General features: G+C 39.4%; 1 protein-coding gene across 3 annotated transcripts in view; it reads right to left on the reverse strand.

Annotated features, from left to right (window-relative positions):
- Window positions 1-15531: 15531 nt before the first annotated feature.
- The window catches only part of lrrk1 (leucine-rich repeat kinase 1), an 87864-nt gene continuing 82278 nt past the window's right edge, over window positions 15532-21117 (reverse strand). For all 3 annotated transcript variants that reach the window (XM_028477265.1, XM_028477264.1, XM_028477266.1), the window contains one exon: window positions 15532-16375. In XM_028477265.1, the coding sequence (XP_028333066.1) occupies window positions 16198-16375 (178 nt within the window). In that variant the 3' untranslated portion in view covers window positions 15532-16197. The remainder of the gene's footprint in view (window positions 16376-21117) is intronic.

Genomic DNA, 21117 nt, shown 5'->3' on the forward strand with positions numbered 1-21117 from the left:
TCAAAGCACTTCATAATGATTGGAGTGAGTGCTACTGGCCTGTAGTCATTCAGGCAGGTGGGGGGGCTCTTCTTGGGGAGGGGGACGATGGTGGTGGTCTTGAAGCAGGAGGGGACGGTGCTCTGACTGAGGGAAAGGTTGAAGATGGAGGTGAGCACGTCTGTCAGCTCGTTGGTGCATGCTCTGAGGGCCCGCCCAGGAATGTTGTCTGGTCCTGCTGCTTTGCGGGGGTTTATCCTCCTCAGGACCGTGCGTACCTCGGCTGATGAGACGACCAGTGGGGGGTGGGAGGGCGGTTGGGGGTTAAGTAGATGCCTCCTCTCTGTGCTCGGGTTGGAGATCTCAAAGCGTGCGTAGAAAGTGTTGAGGTCATCTGGCAGGCTGTCTGAGGTGCTGGTGGTGCTGGAGCTGGTCCTGTAGTCAGTGATGTGCTGCAGGCCTTGCCACATCCGCCCAGAGTCAGCAGTGGAGTAGAAGTCATCCAGCTTCTCTCTGTACTGCTTCTTGGCCGCTGTGATGGCCTTCCTTTGCAGTTTTGTACTCACTCTCATTGCCAGATGTGTATGCAGCAGAGCGAGCACGCAGCATGTGTCGTACCTGACTGTTTATCCAGGGCTTCTGGTTGGGAAACTTCTTGACTTGTGCAGTGGGTACGATGTTGTTGACACAAGTGCTAATGTACCCAGTCACGTACTCAGCATAGTCCTGTACGTTGACAGAAGAGTCCTCCAGTGTGGCTGCAGCTCTAAACACATCCCAGTCTGTCCTAGCAAAACAGTCCTGCAATGTGCCCTCAGTCTCTGGGGTCCAGAGCTTAACCTGTTTGGTGATCGGGGGTGAGTGCTTCAGTCTTTGTCTGTAGGCCGGATACAGGAACAAAGAGATGTGGTCCGATTGTCCGAAGTGGGGGCGGGGTGCAGCCCTGTATGCCCCACGTATGTTGGTGTAAACATGATCCAGGGTGTTTTTCTCACGGGTGGGAATGTCCACATGCTGGTAATATTTGGGAAATACAGACCGTAAGTTGCAGTGGTTGAAGTCGCCGGCGGCAATCAAAACGGCATCGGGATGTGCCGTCTCGAGTTCGCTGATGACGTCGTGGAGTTTACCGAGCGCTACGGTAGTGTTGGCTCGCGGCGGAATGTACACAGCGGCCAGAAACACAGACGTAAATTCCCTTGGTAGGTAGTAGGGTATAGGTATATGTGTATTTGAGGCTAAAAGTTGAAGTTATATCTGACAGGAATAGTAATAAAGTTTTATTATTCAGCTTGAGATCCATCATCAAGTTCGTTCATGGAACAAGTCTGGTTTTAATTCATTATTTAACATGGAACATTTTCAATGACAGCAGAAAAACTGGCAAAAAAAAAAAAAAAGACACCCTAACTCCCTCTCCCCTCTTCCTCTCCCCCTCACTGCCCTCTCTTTATATCTTCCCTCTAATAAGGTTTTTCTTACCATTCCCTAGAGAGGTCACAATTATGCTATGAAATAAATGTATTTACATCACTGTAATAATAAAACATGTATGTCATAAAAAATTGAATTTGTTATTACATAATATCCAATTCATTGTTACAAAATCAATGAAATGCCAAAATAAGTTAGAACGGCAGCATGGTTTGTCAATCAGGAGTGGAAATGTCAATTTTTTTTTACATATGAAATCCAACGTTTGTGTTAACAATATAATTAAAAGAAAAGACAGGGGTGCACACAGAATAGATGGTACCCCACACCCACGTCCCCCCTCTGTGTGTGATCTCTCCTTCTATTGAGTGTGTGATCAGCTGAAGTCGTTATCTGTGTGAGTCAAACAAAGCAGTAATTAATCCACTTTGTAGTTCAGCACATGTACATCTGTCAGTTCACCTTAAGCTGCTGCCCAGGATGGATCCTTCTGAGGTCAATACTGACCGCTGCCTAACCCTAACCCAAACCTTAACCATAACCCTAATTTTAACCCTAACCCTAACTTTAACCATAACCCTAATTTTAACTCTAACCGTAACTTTAACCATAACCCTAACCCTAACTTTAACCATAACCCTAATTTTAACCCTAACCCTAACCTTAACCATAACCCTAATTTTAACTCTAACCCTAACCTTCAACTTAACCATAAACCTAACTTTAAACCCCAGAGTTGTTTTTAATTGGACAGTCTGCCAAAGAAAATACAAATAAAAACTAGAACTGCAAGCAGTTATAAAGGGGGCCAAGCCTTCCCGTGCGACTCGGCCCCCAGGTTTCGTGGAGCCCGTGGAAGTACGTCATGAAGGATGACGGGCTCGTGGCCAACGTGCCATTGGCTGTGAACAGGTGGATATGAAGTTTTGGAAGATGTGATTTAAAGTGTGAAAGTTACAGGCCAAAATGCGTTTGCACCCATTATAGCGCCACCTAGTGGTGCACTTTTTGGTATGTGTGATCTGTGTGCTCTTCTATAGTTAACAGCCCTCAACATAATAATTCAGCTGAAATAAAGGTTTGTTTATTTATATGTTATGTAGTAATAAGCCACGCCCACTTTAACCAATCGCAAATAACTTTGAGATACGGTCCTAGGAATGACCAATGATCATACCCACTAAATTTGGTAAAAATCGGTTGTGCCATTTAGGAGATATACATTTCTCATAATTGCAGTGCCCCCTAGAGGCCTAATTTATTCAAATTTGGCTTGTACCGCCACAGTCACATGTCAAACAAGGATCTTAGATTTGGTGTTGTTAGCAATTCATTTGACCGAGATATGCAACAGTTATGCATTTTTTTTAGCTAGCTAGAAAACTGTACTCAGTAATTATTTGCGCATATTTTGAGACAACAAATTTTTTTGGCTAAACTGTAGGTTATGTCCAACTGTAGACTCTACGTGTCAAGTTTCACGCTGATTGGACAAAACACCAAAGAGGAATTCGAAAAAGTAGGTTTTCCACTTTTTGCAATTTTGCTCCAAGAAAAAATTAGGCGGAAATGGGCGTGGCCTAGCCCAGGTGATTCAGTGCTATTCAAGAAATCTGTGGATATGAAGGTTTTAAATTTGCTACAAACGGTGTGGGAGTTATTGGCCAAAAGGCGTTGACCTTTGTTATAGCGCCACCTGCTGGCAGACATATGTGAATTTTTGCGTCCAAGGTACGCGAGGTGGTCTGGACCCAACCCCCAAAGGGCGTCGCCCTACCTTGTACGGTTTAGCCTGCAGCACCACTTTTACCTGGGGAAACATAATAACAATGATTATTTAATTTAAAAACATTTGAACCCATTGGTTTTAATAAAAATTAAAAGTAGCACCGAACCCTAACCTAACCTAACCCAGGGTGAACACACACACCCAGTGAAGCACAACTTCTTTGTGTTTGGCACTTATTTCAAATGTAAGGCCTGTGGCCCAAACCCGGCCTGTCAGAAACTCCAACCTGGGCCGTTGAAGGATTTATCCCAGAGTAAAGACTACAATTAGATACAAACATTTTAGATATTCTTTGATAAATGTGTGTTGATAAAACTTTATCTGTAGACACTGAAATCACTGCTCAGACACATGATCTGCTCAGTAAGAAAAGATTTCTTTAAGAAAAACTACAGGCACAAGTTTTGAGTTAAAAAAATAAAACTCTGGATGAATTTAACACACTGAGCACTTTGAAGGGATTGGACTCAAAGTGTAAAATTGGAGAAAATGTAAGTAACAGTGAGAACAACAAAGCAGTTTATCAGAGGGAGGATGACCATCAAAGGTCTCCCTCTACTGCCCCCTACTGTCTGATCCTGCTCCACTGTGTACAATCTACTTCATACTGGACCAAAGTTCATTTTGGGTCCAGACCAGCCTGTTATTAAGTCAGTGATTCTCAACATGTGGCTCTTTATGTTTCAATTATTATTCCCCCAAGAAACATTCAAAGAGGAAAACTTTAACCCATTTTGACCTTTTTCTTTTGCCCATTCTGCAACTTCCTTTGTCCCATTTTTACTCCTTTTTAAAACTTTTTTCAGACTTTATCTACCGTTTGCCAATAAATATCCTTTTTTTTTTGCCACATTTGGACCTTTTTTAGCCACCTGTTACCATGTCTGCCTCTACTCACTTGTCAAGAAAACAAAAAAAGCGGACCGGACTGGGGCCCACTTTGGGTCACCGGCATATTGGGCATGTGAGGCATACAATGCCCAGTACCAGATAGCCAGTCCACTCCTTCTTATATGTGGAAATGTTTTTATGAGGTTTTCAAAAATAAAGCTCTCGTGAAAAGAAAGGTTCAGACCATGCATCTTAAAAGAATCGGGAATCGTTTCCAAACGATGGCTGTAAAGTAGGAACAAATGGGATCGAGGCTCAGATAAATGTGGTGTTTATTGCAGTTTAACGTTGATTATTAAATACGGTTCCTGACTGATGTCAGTTTTACAGATTCCATTATTGTTTTAACAAAGAGCTTCAATGTTTCTCTTTGAGCTGTGACAGAGATTTACTCAGCACTAATCAATGTGATAGAAGTGTTGGAAACATCACAGACTCACAGCTGAAAAGCAGCTCCTCAGTCAAGCTTCACATCAGGAACTGGTTGAAATGGGACTTTCCAACCAGTCACTTCAGCTTTGTGAGCAGGAAGCAGCAGGAGCCCTGTTATCATCTTCCTCACACACACACACACACGCACGCGCGCGCGCGCACGCACACACACACACACACACACACACACACACACACACACACACACACACACACACACACACACACACACACACACACACACACACACACACACACACACACACACACACACACACAATGTGAACCCATTAAAAAATGTTACTGTTTATCATCACATCATTCTTCATTTATCATTACTGAAATATTGTCTCCAGCCTGTTTCAAAGACATCAAACACATCTGATTATGAATTGTGACAAAAAGCTGATGGATTGAAAATAAGAAAAACTGTGGAAAAAAAAAAAAAACTTAACATGAAGTAATTTGATCAATCAGCAAACGTGGCATGAGCAAGTCTCTAAATTAAAAAAAAAAAATGAAAAATGTTGAAATTTCACAATAAATCAATTATATGTGTTACAGATTGGAACCAAAATGTAGCCCAGACACTGAAACACACAAAACTGCATTTAAACTTATTGCAAATGATGAAGTCTGTTGCTCTGTTTTCATCTTCACACTGTCCTACATAAAATATCCACACAGCGCTTTGATTTATGTACTTTTTACTGTTTTTCATGTACTTGTCGTCTGTTCTATTGATTTGTTTTATGAACATTTTGGTATTATTTTGACACGGTAACTTGTTTCATGTACTGTCAACGTGGTTCTCCAGACTAAGTAAAGCTAATGAAAATGTTTGACTGTAAATGCTTTTGTAAGTAAGTAATATTTATATATTTATTTGTATTGCACCTTTCACAGACAGAGAATTCACAAGGTGCTTCACAGAATTATAGAAATAGAAAGTACATTTACAATCACAAAACATGATGGTCATAAAACAACCCTTAATCCACTGGAATTAAAACGCTTTCTGAAACAAGTAAGTTTTCAGTTTGCCCTTAAAAACAGAATCAAGTGAGCGTACGGAAGGTGGAAGATCGTTCCAGAGCGTCGGCATCCTCTGGTCCTGAAACGAGTACGAGGAACCATGAGCAGGTTCTGATCCAGAGACCTCAGCCTCCGAGAGGGGGTACAAGGACACAACAAGTCTCTAATGTAGGAGGGAGGAGCCTGACCACGCAACACTCTGAAGGTTAGCACCAGGGTTTGACTGGGAGCCAATGAAGGGCTTTTAGAATGGGAGTAATATGAGTCCTTCTGTTTGTGCGAGTCAGAAACCTCGCCGCAGAGTTTTGTACCTGCTGAAGACGAGACAGCTCTTTAGACAAGAAAATAAACTGTTACAGTAGTCTAAACGAGAAGACACAAAGGCGCTGATAATCATTTCAAGATCATCTCTGGACACAATTGTTCTAAGTTTAGAGATTTTCCTCAGTTGGTAAAAACAGTTCCTCGTTGAGTGATGCTCTAAGGACATTGTTTAGTCAAAGATAACGCCTAGATTTCTCAGGCTTGTTTTAGCGGACAAACTCAGGTTGCTCAGATACTGGTGAATCTCTGGGATGGCATCCTCAGGGGCAACAACAGCTTCTCCGTTTTGTCTGAGTTTTTTTGCAGGAAATTTGTGGCGAGCCATTGTTTAACTTGCGCAAGACATTTCAGCAGCGAGCTTAATTTCTGGATCTCAACGGTCTTAAAAGAGCAGTAAAACTGAATATCATCAGCAAACAAATGATATGAAACATCATCAAAGCTCTGGATAATTTTTCCTAATGGAAGGACATAGAGTAAAAACTAAATCGGGCCCAAAACAGAGCCCTGGGGAACCCCGCACAACAAATCGGCAGAGTTAGACAGGATCTGATTTGCAGAGACACTAAAGCTCCTCCCCGATAAGTAAGAGGAGAACCATGCAAAGACTGCTCTTGACATTCTGACCAGGTCACAAAGTTTTGACAGTGTCAAATGCTGACGAGAGATCTAACAGGACCAGGACAGAGTGCGCAGACATTATAATATCAATAGATACTTTAAGCAGGGCGGTTTCCGTGGAGTGAGGCTTACAAAAACCGGACTGTAAAGTGTCAAAAATGTTGTATTTCTCCAAGAAGGGTACCAACTGATCAGAGACCACCTTCTCCAACACTTTGGACAAGAAGTTCCACAATTGCGTGCTTAAAAGAACTGGAAAAAACACCAGTTGAAAGTGAGAGGTTGATGAAATTGGTAACCCAGGGGCCAATGACACAGGGCAGAACATCAGACACACAAAAATAAGGCTTCATTCTGGTGACCAGAGGTGAGACATCGGCCTGTGTTACATTGCTAAAAGAGGACCACCAGGTGTGCAGGACGAGAGCATTGGAAGTTCCTGGATTTTATCGATAATCATTGCTGTCAGCTTAACAAAATACAGGTGTAAGAGGAACAGCAGGACAAATGATAGAGTTGATGATATCAAACAGCACTTGAGGTTTTTTCTTATTCAAGGTGATCAGTTTACAGAAGAAGTCAGATCTGGCGTTTTTTATCATTTCATTTAAAAAAGACATAAGTTCCCTAAGGTGCAACCTATGGACCTCAAGTTTGGTAGACTTCCATAGACGCTCAGTTTTCTCTTCATATCATGGATATCATCATTAATCCAGGGACAGGTGCTCAGTTTTACAAAGTAAATGATTTGATGCATTACTAAAGAGTGTGTAAATGTGTTCTAGTCACCAAGTCTCTAGTGAAGCTGAATGTGAGAAATAAGTACACAAAGGGGAATCATTTATGAAATTACACTGCTGCATTTATGAAATTATACATTTGTCATAACAATAGACAGTCCTCACATTATCTAAATCTAAATGCGCATAGTCTTAAGTATAGGGATGTAACGATTAATCGTAAGGCAGTTAAAAATCGATTCATAGGTATCACGGTTGATATCGATTTTCTGAAAATTGAATCGCAGTACTTTTTTTCCACAAGTGTAGGCGGCGGGCGGAGTCTGCTAATAGTTTCTGTCTGGCTGCCTTCTACTCTTAAATATGTTAATAAATGATTCATTACCCCTTTAGCACCGAAAGAAAATCTGTAATATTACTTGAATATCTGTAAAAGTCACGTTTTTCTATTAGCTCTGTCTGCTAGCATAGCTTCTCTTCTTCACTGCAAGATATCTGCATGCCAACCGACCACTGTGTTACCAGCGCCCTCTGCTGGTCCAAACAAATATGACGTAAATCAGTGCAATCGTTTTTTTTTTTTTTTTAAAGGCACAAAATACATTTTCAGTTGCACTTTTAAAAGAAAAATAACTATTATGCAGTTTTGCATTGTTTATTATAGAACCAGAATTTAAATTAATAGGCTTCATTTTCATTTGTATTATTGCTTTATTTATTTCATTCAAGATTTATTTTTAGTTAAATTGCATTGTTTTGAATAGTTTATCAAGGAATTATTTTGACAATGAAAAATAAAAGGAAAATAGTACAGTATTTTCTAGTTTTTTTTTCCCAAAAAAAAAATTTGTCTACAGTCCCATTTTGTAAAATAAATCGTGAGAGAATCGTATCGTGAACACAGTATCGTGAATCGAATCGTATCGGGAGTTGAGTGAATCGTTACATCCCTAGTATAAATCTAACATCTGCAAAGTACACAAGGTATTTTATTAATTTACAGGTGCATCATAGATGTGTGTCGAGTACATTAAAATTGTAACAATTGATCTCTGATAAATTTTAAGTGGAAACTGTGTACTTCCATTTATTCGAAATCACACTAAATATTCTAAAAACATTCCAATACTAAATTCTGTAAAGAATACATACAGTTCTTGATTTTTTCTACATTCATGGTGGAATTGTTCATTCAAAAGGCACAACTGAAGGACACAAGTTGGTCAGGGTTCAGCAAACTTTAACAATCATGTCGTGGTGTGTCTTCTTGTCCCTCCGTACACGTGACAGTCTCTATAGGCCAAGTTGATTGAGGTGCAACAAAGTGAAATACACACATAAGAACACTGAACCTGGATAAGCCAGGATAAAAAGGTCATCTACTTTCTTTCGAAGTTCATGTATTTGTTCATTGGCATCGTTCAGACCTTCCTCAAGGTCATTTATTTCAGAAGCTGGCATCTCATGATCCAGGTTCATGGGCTGACCATGGATCGGTTCTGCGCCAACAGATATTATGTCTTCACTGCAATCTTCTAACTGGCACCAGGTCAATAACAAAATAGTCTTAAAAGTAATATTCATAGTTCTATAATTGTATCATGATTTTTTTTTTCTTAATAGACTTTTACTACAATAAAACTGTCACATAATTATGCCAGGGTCAAAAGGTATTTCACAGACGGTAAAATATCACTGAGTGATATAATGAATAAATCAATGATTCTGTGTGAACAAATAATTTGTATTTTAACATATTCATTCACAAAAATGTTGAACATTTCAGGACACGTAACTTACTGTACCTGTAACATCTTCACTGTCTTTGGAAGGCCTCACCTCTTGCTTTTCTTCTCTTCAAACGTTCGCCACGTTCGACTGATCGAGCAACAAATGCACTTTTGATTTTGGAGTGTCCAAGTTTCAGCGTGGGGGCTCAGTCTACATCTGCCTTATCTCATCTGCAGGTGTTCCTACAAAGAAAACTTTATTTATATAGCACTCTTTAAACAGTCAAATGTAATACAAAGTGCTTAACACGATTAAAAACAATGCAAAGGCAGAAACAAATGTGCACACACACACACACACACACACACACACACACACACACACACACACACACACACACACACACACACACACACACACACACACGCCTGGTAGTATGAAATGGAAGATCCTTTTATTTTAAAAACACTTAAGTCAGGGTAGTAATGGCCAAAAAACGTACCCTTCACAAAATGCTTTTCACATACTCGTGTGTATTTGTAGGTTTGATGTCCGATCTGTGCAGATTTGCGAGCCACTGACTTTGACGTCTGTGAGTTAATCCTTCGATTTCAGGCTCTTTACGCTGTTTAACAGTAGGTAAACTAAAACATGAAAAATTGTTGCGAGCAGATTTGTTAGAACACCCGACAACTGCGCATATAACTCCCGTTTTGTGCTTTTCTGAACAGCTACCGTTGTGTTGTAAATATAAGTTGTCATAAAAATGGCGGAAACTAGCGAATCAGAAAGGATCAGATCATGGGAATTTGTGACGTCGGTGGGAACGATCTCCTCCTCTTCCCAAAAACCGAGTCATTTGGATAAACTCCTCTTTTCTCTGCCATGTCTCAGTGAAAAACATCAAATCCAAATTTTTCCTGGTAAAAAGTTCATTCAGGGTGAAAGATTTATTTGCTATAGGGATCTCCCAGTCACGTGACCCCTAGCCGGGTGTCCGCCATTTTGACAGTCAGCAACTCAGCCTGCCGCTGAGGGGGGACTGCAGGTGCCGTCATTGCGATGTTTATTTTGGCAGATTTTGCCAGCGACCATGCTGTCCTCCTCTTTTTCCAGCCAGTGTGCGCTGATCCACTGTGCCGGCCCGGCGCCCTGAGGAGCAGTTTGTTGTAATGCCTTACGTCGCATGGGTGGAGATGGGCTTCATCGTCACATTGTTGCCACACGGAGGCCAGCGCGGAGCCAAAGACTCCCTCCGGGACTATGGGCATGTCCAGGATGTCGCTTCTTTCCCCGTCAGAAAGATTAGCGAGGTCGAGCCACCGCACCGTTCTTGGAGGACCAGCATAATAGAATTATTTCACGACGAGCTGTCGTATCACAGGCAGTTTAACATTTTCTAGACCGTCAAAATGGCTGCTCCAGTTGGAGTGAGGACATCTCTATAGAACAAGCATTCAGTAGACCAAGCCGAATCAAGGGGGACGTCTCGATCTTTGTGTCAGCTGGACACAGCGGCATTGGTCGAAGGTCATGTGGTCTCCAGCTGTGTCGGGAAGTCAGATGATTGTTGACTGGTGTAAACATGGCAATGCATCCCAACGATCACAACTGCAGCGCTGCACTGGAACCAGAGAACCGGCCGAGATGAAGACAGCGATGAATGTAAAACGTTTTTTAACCTTTTCAACCCATTTCTTTTTTCACCTTTTTAACCTTATTACTGATGTTCAGCTAATGCTGGGTTAATACTAATGCTAATAATAGGCTAATGCTACCGCTATGCTAATGCTATGCTAATGCTATGCTAATGCTATGCTAATGCTATGCTAATGCTAAAGATTGATTAATGCTATTGCTAGGTTAATGCTGACGCTAGGCTAATTTTAATGCGGGAATAATGCTAGCTTATGCTAACATTAATGCTAGGCTAATGTTCATGCTAATGCTAATGTATGCTAATGCAAAAACTAGCTAATGCTAATGTTAATGCTAGCTAATGCTAATGCTAACTTATGCTAAAATATTATTGTTTTGAGCAATCGGGTTGCAAAAAAGATGGATGGATCTTCTGAATTTACTTACGTGGCCCAGCACCACATCCTCACTCATCCTCATTATTATTATTATTATTATTACTCATTTATGAACACTTTTCTTTACCTTGATGACAATGTTCAATGCCCAAAGTGAACACAGTTTGTTTCTTTTTCTGTGGCAGCGTGCTATCAGACACACACACACACACACACACACACACACACACACACACACACACACACACACACACACACACACACACACACACACAGAGCAGCTCTTTGCCCGTATAAGAATATTTCTGTCCAGTGTCGGCTCCAGATTGGAAAAGTTACAACAACCGAGACAGAAATAGATGACGAAGAATAAACAGTGAGGTACAGTTGGAGTTACAAACACTTCATTACACACACACACACACACACACACACACACACACACACACACACACACACACACACACACAAGGTTAAAAAAAAAGCAGGTTTTCTGTTAAAAAAAACAAAAACACCTTTAGGCAGTGTTTTTCAAACTTGGGGTTGTGACTAAATGTGGGGTCACCTGAAATTGAAATGGGGTCTCCTGAAATGTCTAGTAATTGATAAGAAATACTTACTGATTAAAAATGTTTTAAAATGTGTAATTATTATTCCTTGTCATGTTAAAACACAATGCAATACTTTCACTTTCTCAAATAAGAATCTAGTTCAAATGAAATGCGTTTTAAAGAAAAGAAACAGAAACATTAATATATAAAATACAGTGTAAAAATATCTGAGCTTGCATATCATTTCATTTTGAATCCTGGCCACTCTGTATGTGTTACACAGTATAACAAATAATAGAAGAAGAAAAAAGTCTTTGGGTTTGCCAAAAATGTGTGGTTTCAAAATAAAGTCATAATCCAAAAAAGGTTGGAAACCACTGCCTTTAAGGCTTTTTAAACCACATTTTATGACGAGACATTTAAAGTGTCTGATTTATTACAACCAAAGACAGACGTGTGTGAAACACAGATAGACATAATGTAGATTAGAAACAATAAGGATATAGAGATAATGTGTCATTGTTCCCATCATTCACCTACAAGGTGGTGGGAGGTTTTTCAGGTCCAGATGTTCTCACATGGAGTCCAGCTCCTTGTGCTGGTTTGTTGAAGGAGGTCATGTGATCAGAGATGGGACGAATCAAGTGCTTCCCAAAAGGCAACAGTCAGCATAAAGCTGCAACTAATATTAGGCAATGAGCAACAGGAGGAACAACTCAGCTGTGTCAGCTTTGGAATGAAGTACTGAGTGAATCTGATGCAAAACTCTTTTACTTCTGGGAAAGTCTGAAGTCAGCATTTATTATGTGCCGTTTCAATAATTCAACAACTGTACATGATATTTAAAGTTTCTGCAGGATCTTCACTTCTAAATTCCTTAAATTCGTGACAAATTTTTGTGTCATCTTTAGTTGAATCTTGTGGGATTTTTTGTGAAAAATTGCAGAAATTTGGCAAAATCTACAGTTCTATAATATTTGATTAAAAAATCATACCAGGAAAAGCATGAAAAAGGACAAAAAAATTCAAAGGCATAAAAACCACCTGAAAAAGCCTCATAACAAAGGTAAGGCTATATACCAGTCTACTGTAGTTAGGCATAAAAACGAGAAATTTCAAACGCATAAAAATGGGCAAAAAAAATTCAAACGCTGGTGAAACGGAGGTAATAATAAATAATAATAATGCATTGGATTTTATATAGCCCTTTATCATAGACACTCAAAGTCGCTTTACAGAATTAAGGCATTATTCTTTCACTCTACATTTAGTGGTGGTAAGCTACTATTGTAGCCACAGCTGCCCTGGGGCAGACTGATGGAGGTGAGGCTGCCATAATGCGCCATTGACCCCTCCGACCACCACCACCACCACTCACACACTACATTCATACTAGGCAATGTGGGTGAAGGACACAATGACAGATACCACTGAGGTGACTGTCCCCCACTGTGGCACCTGGAATTCTCAGTGGTTTCCATCCAACTACTAACCAGGACCAGACCTGCTTAGCTTCAGAGATCTAACCAGATCAGGTAGTGACAGGCTGGTGTGACCACATACAGGTAAGACATGAAAAAGTAAGAAAACATTTCAAAGGCATGAAAACGAGTGAAAAAATTTCAAATTCCTCGAAACAGAGGTAAGGCTATAGTACGGCATAAAAACAAAAAAAAAAAAAAAAAAAAAAAAAACTTTCACACGCCTCGAGACGGAGGTAAGGCTTTAATAAGACATATTTCTCAAATATTCAAAAAAATTGAGGTAAGACCACCAATGGACCCTAAAATCTACTGTAAATATAATGCACATACTTAAACAGGGCTAAGAATGCAGTAAGGAACAAAAAATGAAAAATCACCCAAAATTGCTGTACAGTAAGGCATAAAAACGCCTCATAATGGAAGTAAAGCTATAGTAAGGCATATTTTTCAAAAAATAAAAAATTAAGACCCTAAAAACGACTGTAAATATAATGCACATACAGTACTTAAAATGTGCCAAGAATGCAGTAAGGCACAAAAATCACCCAAAATCAGATGTAAGGCTATAGTAAGGCATCATTTTAATAAATAAGTGAAAAATATACAAAAAATGACATCACAAACACAGAATGACTAACAGAGTGGATGGAGAGATGCAGGATCAGATTTCAAAGTATTCGGTTAAGAAAAAGAGAAGATGGACAATGGGCCCCAGTGGGAGGGGCTTCAACCAGGGGGAGGGGCTCCCTCAGGTAATGTTGATATTTTACATTTTGGTGCAATCTAGAGCAGTAGCTGTCAAACTCTCTTACCTTTGAATTCAAGTACCCACTTGTGTCAGACTACAAGATTTTGCCCTTAATACTAAAAAACAACTATAGAGCAAAACGATGGAAAAATCAGAATCAGAAAAAACTTCATTTATTCCAGATGGTTAATTAGAAAGGTAAATATATATATATATATATATATAAAGAGTGATAACACACATTTTAAATAATCTTACAGTATTTAGGGCAGTGGTTCCCAACCTTTTTTGGATCGTGACCCCATTTTTATACCACAATTTTCTGGTTGACCCCCCAAATAAATTCTTGTTTTATATCATTCTTTCTTTATCATGTTTGTTATACTGTATAACAAACACGGAGCAGCCAGGATTAGTGCACAAAGTGACAAGATGCACCAGCTCAGATGTATTTTTTTGTCTTGTCTTACTTTTTCTCTTTCTTCTTTTCTTTATGCTACATTTTATTTGAACTAGATTTATATTTGAGAAAGTATAGAATACAGTAAAACTAAAATTTCAGCCGAACCCACATGGGGTCATGGCCCCAAGGTTGGAAAACACTGATTTAGTGCCTCTTAATTGGATTTATTTTTATAGTTTTTTTTAAATTTCTGGTCATATCCCGTCTAGTGTGGGACTTTATAGTTTTAGTTCATGTTCTAATCATCATTATTATTACGATTAGCCTTTTTAACTAAAAATAAACATTATAAGCCACATATTTCAGTGCTTTTGTTAATCTTCCACTCTCTCTCTCTCTCTTTCAAGTAATGGATAATGTTGTGCCATTGCGTACCCCTAACGGAACACGTACCCCCATTTTATACTACAGTATAAAACATACATACACGCTGATCTTTGGGATCCAGTCGGAACATTTCAAACTGAAAAATAACACCATTCTATTTTCACAAAGTTTTATTTACATTTCTGTGTCAGACCTTTAGTATAAAATGACTTAAATAACACATTTATTTATTTTCCTGGTAACTCATTGATAACCAAGAGGCAGAAGATAATGTAACAGTTGGAGTTAGGGTCGTTTATAGTAAGTGATTCTCAACTGGTGAGTCGGGATCCAAAAGTGGGTCACAGACCTGTACTGGGTGGGTCGCGGACAGTTGATAAATAAATAAATACTTAATGTCTTTTCTTTTCAAAGACACTTATTTTGGTATATATATATATATATATATATATATATATATATATATATATATATATATATATATATATATATATATATATATATAAAGTGGGTCACAGTTTAATAATCTCGGGAACATGTGGGTCCCAGTGAGACCAGTTGAGAACCCCTGGTTTAAAGTTTAAAGTTGGTTAAATGTGTCGTGTTCACGTGGTTGAAAACACAGATTCCACTGGTTTAAATCCTGGATTAGACGTCCAGACCAGTCCACTACATTATCAGTGACTATATGTAAAAGCTGTTATTAAGTCAGTGATTCTCAACATGTGGCTCTTTATGTCTTAAAAAGGAGGGAACTTTAAACCATTTTTACCTTTGTCCCATTTTTGCCCCTTTTCAAAACTTTAGCTACAGTTTGACAATAAATATCATTTTGTCCCAATTTTTGGTCCATTTTTGCAAGTTTTTTTTGTGACATTTTTATCCAATTTTTATCCTTTCTTTCATTTTTTTGGTGACTTTTCATCCAAATAAGCAAACTTTTACCTAATATATACCACTTGTTTCCTTTTTTCCCTACATTTGGCCTCTATTTGTTCCACATTTTGCCCTTTTTCTCTATTATTTGCCACATTTTGCCCTTTTTCTCTATTGTTTGCCACATTTTGCCCATCCTATCCTTTGTCATTACATACTTGGCCACTCTTGACTGCTTTTGGCTCATTTGAATTACTTCACTTTTATCTTGCCACGTTTTTGCCACTTTTGGACTATTTTTGGCCACCTGTTACCATGTCGACCTCCACTCGCTCTTAAAAAAAAAAAAAAACGTAACCCAGCCCACTTTGGGTCGACGCCCAGTGTGCCAGATGGTCAGTCCACCCCTGACGTTAGGTGGTGATGATGAATTCTTTCCATCTGTGAACAAAGGATCAGCTGTAGAAGTGTTGATGGTTAAATAAGAATATGTTGATGAAGAGGATTCTCTGTTTTTTCTGTCTGTCACTGACATGTGACACGTGGAGGGATTGTTATTTAGCCTGAACATGATCTTCTGTGCTGTGAACCTGACCCAGGGCTGCAGGGTCTTGTCCCGACATGGCGTTGCAGGATGAGTGATAGGCGCTGCAGAGGCTCCGCCCCCTGAGGGCCTCTCCCTGATGTCAGTGCCTCCCGCTCTGAACACTGGCGGTCTGTCAGCGTTGCACAACAGCTACCTTCTTTTCCTCATCCTGGTCTCCAGGCGGGCCAGTTCCTCGTAGGACTGGTAGAAGACGTCCAGCTCTCTGCAGCCCCAGCCCCTCCAGACACACAGGCACCACTCCATGTTTTCATTACGAAAACCACACACAACCGTGTCCTTGGCCACTAGCTCTGCCTCCTCCAGCGTCCTGACACAAACACACAGAGGACACATCACATAGAGGAGTCCATCAGTGGGCGGAGCCTATTGAAGCTGTGGACAGTGGCACCGTAGACCTGAATCTGAGACAGAATCTCAAACTCATTCCACTTCAGGGGCCACAAACGTTCCAGTTCAGACTAAACTGGGACCAACCACTAAAATACTGTAATTATAATTACCATGAAAATTCTATAAAAATTGTCAATTATAATTTAACGCAAAAACTGGGGAACCATGTTACAATTCTACATATATGTAGTTAACAATTTTTAAATTATGTTTCATATAAAGATTTCCCATATTTTACCATTTAAAAAGAATCAAAGGCTATACTGACACCAAAAATATTAAAAGCAATATTTTCATTGATTAGGAAGCTTAATAAGGAAACCAATAAATAGGAACATGGATAATTGAAAATGTAACTGTAACTGAAAAATGTAATTAACCCCAACCCTGCTATATAGTAATGAACCAAATGACTGCAGCCCTTATTTGAGCCATCATATCCTTGTTTGCTGATTTAAGAGGGAAAATGACTGTAAAAACCTGTATAATAATGTCTCAGATATTTGTGCGTCACTGCTTTGCTTCTTTTTGATTCAGAAGTCATTTTTAATGAAAAATGTCAACAAAGGGCAGAGCTGTATTTTCTGGGCTATTGAATGCACCACTGTATTGGCTGCATTCCAATAATTTAGCAATTTTTGAAAACAAATCCACGTAAAAGCTGCATTGTCACATAGGCCACACCCTATTGTCCTTCAAACGACTCGGCCAATCAGAACGGGCATGTAGGCGGGCTGCTATACTCACGTTTGGTTTAACAGACATTTCTGTGTATTTCAGTGTCTTATGATCAGTTGCAACTGATAAGTTTTTATTTCCACATAAAGTCATATGAGTTCATTTACAGCTTTTTATGGTCACTTCTTACTGGAACCAGACTGATAAAGCGCTTTGTGTGATCATGTGATCACTCCTGAACAAACCCAATGTGGTGATTTGGCAACTTTCTGCTGTTTATTGTTTCCTCCTATTAAAAACTGGCTGAGATATCTTACATTTTAAACCTTAATGTACTTTTTATACGTTCTTTCCACCGTAAATGCATACGAGCCAGCAGCGCGCCCTGGTCCACAAACGTCACTTTATTACCGGTATTTGCTTTTTATTTATAAGCAAACATCTTAATTTAGGCACAGAAATAAAAACAAATATTGAACAGATGTATGGCTTCTGCTGTCACTCAGACACAGTCCTGCATACAGAGAACAACACATCCGTCCTGTTATTAACGCTGTGAGAACTTGACCTTTTCCCACATTATCCCAAGCTTGTTTCTGATCATTCAGTTCACTGTGATGTTACAGTTCATTCATGTAATGTTCTTCCTACTTCCACGTAGAGCACTCCGCCCCATTGACCGTATCCTCCACTTTAAATGAGAAACGGAGCGTCCTTTACACGGAAAATACAGTATTTTATGAAAATGTTCAGTTAGCCCAGAAATAAAATGCATTCACACTTTAGAACTAATGTTTAATTGTACTTTTCACTTTAAGCAAAAACATCACGCGGGCCGACTTGGATGCTCTGGTGGGCTGGATTTGGCCCACAGACCTCGAGTTTGACACCCTCTGATTCAGGACTTCTATTTTTTAAAAGTGATTGAATTCCAAATGATGGAAAAGTCAAAGTAATTAATGATAGAAGTGAAGAAGGAAGACGTGTTCATTCAGTTCCATTGTGGTTTCCTCAGTGCAGATCTCATGACTCCGCCCCCTCCACCTGAGTTACAGGTGCACGGAGTAATAACGGCCTTTCACGACTCAGCAGAGGGGAGCTCTTTGTATTGCCTGTTGCTAAAAGGCCGGCCACACACACGCACACGCACACACACACACACACACACACACACACACACACACACACACAAACATCTTTGTACAGACGCAGCTGCTGCTGAAATAATGACAGAGTTAGAGAAGCCCCATAAGTACATGATGAAGGATCTGTTACGGCTCTGAGGCTTTGCTGAGCTCCAATGGTTCAGATGCAGATATTGATGGAGAGCAGGTGAGCTGAAAGACTGATTATTTAAAGCTGGATGAACAGAAGGAGAATCTCGGCTCTGTGTCACAGACGTTGGAAGCTGCTGGAAACCAGCGTTTTTAATCAGATAAAGACACAGCGTTGGCCTCAGATATCAACACATCGATGATTGTTTGATTGAAGAAAGATGTAAAAAGTTGAAATTGTCGCTCAAAAGTTTGTCTTGATCTCCACTGTAAACACTCGGTTTATTAACTCATTGACTGCCAAAGACATCTATAGACGTTAATTGTGTTTTTCAGCTGGGGTTGCTAGGAGACAGTGTGACGAAGCTCTCCTGTGAATATCGAGCTTTTACCATGATGTAGTGACCAACTGGTGACATGTAGGTGGCAGTAGAGCACCTTTGGATGAGAAATCACCTGTGATGGGCAGAGCTCAGAGGGAGAGGAGAGGAGTTTATAAGACGCTGCTAATTTTTTTTTTCTGATGAAACTAGAGATTAATCTTTCAGAATCTGGTTTCAGATTTCAGGTTGTCTGAGAACAAAATATTCTGTGGGTCTTAAAAAATCATCTAAAATGCCAGGCAATATGGGGTTGGCTGTTCTGAAAAGGGCTGGCAGTGAATGAGTTAATGTTGGTGGAAAAGTTTTGTCCATTGCACTTTAAACTCTCAGAGTTGGTCTCAATGGAAGCGTTTAGGATCCTTTTACAGCACTTTGTCACAAAAACATCACCTTATTCTTGTTTAACTCATTTCTTTTTGACTATTTGGTGGTTTTTACAGTTTTATCTTTCATATGCTCTTATTCTGTGACTGTACTTTTTTTGTGTACTTGTCTCTGTGCTATTTATTTGTTGTTGCATTATTTTGACACTGTAACTTGTTTAATGTACTGCTGCTTAACTTAATCAGGACACACTTATACAATAGATTATTAGTCTCAATGTGGTTCTCGTGACTAAATAAAGGCTAATGATTGAAAAATATTGGGATGTTGAGTCCTGTAGACGGAGGCATAGAAGTGTTTTTACTCCATTCTTTACGTGATTTCTTGTGTTTTCCCCAAAAATCACTGACTAAGTGACTTCCCACCACATTTGGATGTTTATTTTGGGGTTTACACAAAGACTGAGGTGATGTCACTGGGAACAAAGCAGAAGAAAAATGGATTCAAGGTAATCACTGTCCTTATTGTCTGGTAAAGAAACACAAGAAATCACAGAAAGAATGAAAGAAAAAACACTTCAATCCATCCGTCTACACGACTCCACATCCCACAATGCAATAGGCCAAACTTTTCCAACAATATCAATAAACCAGGTGTTTACAGTGGATATCAAAACAAAGTTTGGAGCAGCAATTTAAACCTTTTACATCTTTTTTCAAACAAATTCTCTTTGATTTATGGATCTATGAGGCAAACACTTTGGGGCAGAGTCACTAAAAGTTTAGGGGTATTAAAACGTGTGCAAACGTTACTCTACGCGCTCATAAAGGGTACAAACCCTAGGGAATCAGAACTGCGTGTCACAATGCGCCTACAATCCAATGAGCGCGTTTCCCTCTGATGAATATGTAAAGTCACCTAATCTCACAAGGGGAGCAAAAAAATGGGAGGAGGACATGCAAATAAATTAATGCAGTGGACGCAATGCAATTCATCATACCAGGAACTGTTTGCGATGACTGTTTTATGTGCCGAAAATAGTAGGATCCACATGCAGGTGTTAACTCACACACAGAGATCATAGCTGAACTGAATGTTGACACAAAACACAGCTGAGAAAAAAATGCTCCTATTAACCTTTCTAGTATAATAAAATAATTGAAATAAAACAATAGTCAATATTATCAGCCACTGAATAAGAAAATGCAGAGTAAAGTAAGTGTGTGTGAGGGAGAGAAAAAGCTGGACACCCTTTAATACTTTTTTAAGTTATATTAACTTATAAAAATAGGACTACTTTACCATTTAAGAGTCTGTGTTCCACCATGTTGAAATCACATGATTGATGATGTCACAAGGCCCCACTGCCTGTAAACATCACTTTGTTTTTGATTGGAGTGAAACATTCAGCCTCATTTTTAGATTAATTAGCAGCTTTTTCAGTCAAAATAACAACTGCTGCTGCTTTTGGTTGATCTAAAATCACAGGAAAGGTTTAAGATGTCAATGTAACCCACTTTTGTTTACCAAAAGTGGATCAAAACCCTCGACAACTTCAGCCATCAGAGCGTGTCAGTGCACTGTTTAAGGGAGAGTAAAGGTTCCTTAGGAAAGCTTTTCTTCTCTGCTTCATTGTCTACTACCAAAGTGAGTACACAATGGGAACTGTCGCCCCCTTCTTTGTTTTCAAACACATGATCCAAGATGGTGGAACATAGGCTCTAAAATGTAAAGTCGTCCCATTTTTAAAAGGCAATAAAATTAATATGGTGCATTAAAATGTGTTTTGTTAGACATAGATCTTCTAATACGTACATTTAAGGCCACATTTTTACAAACAGTGGAGGATTCCTTTAAAATGAAAAGTAGAATATTGTTCACATAGTATAATCTGCAACATTTAAGAATTCAAGTTGTTGAAAGGTAAATTAAGATTTAAGGCTACAGTATAATATGTAAACATAGGAGTTAAAATAAATACATGTGAGCACTGGACAATC

Source organism: Gouania willdenowi, chromosome 3, assembly GCF_900634775.1.
Source record: "Gouania willdenowi chromosome 3, fGouWil2.1, whole genome shotgun sequence".
Lineage (NCBI taxonomy): Eukaryota > Metazoa > Chordata > Actinopteri > Blenniiformes > Gobiesocidae > Gouania > Gouania willdenowi.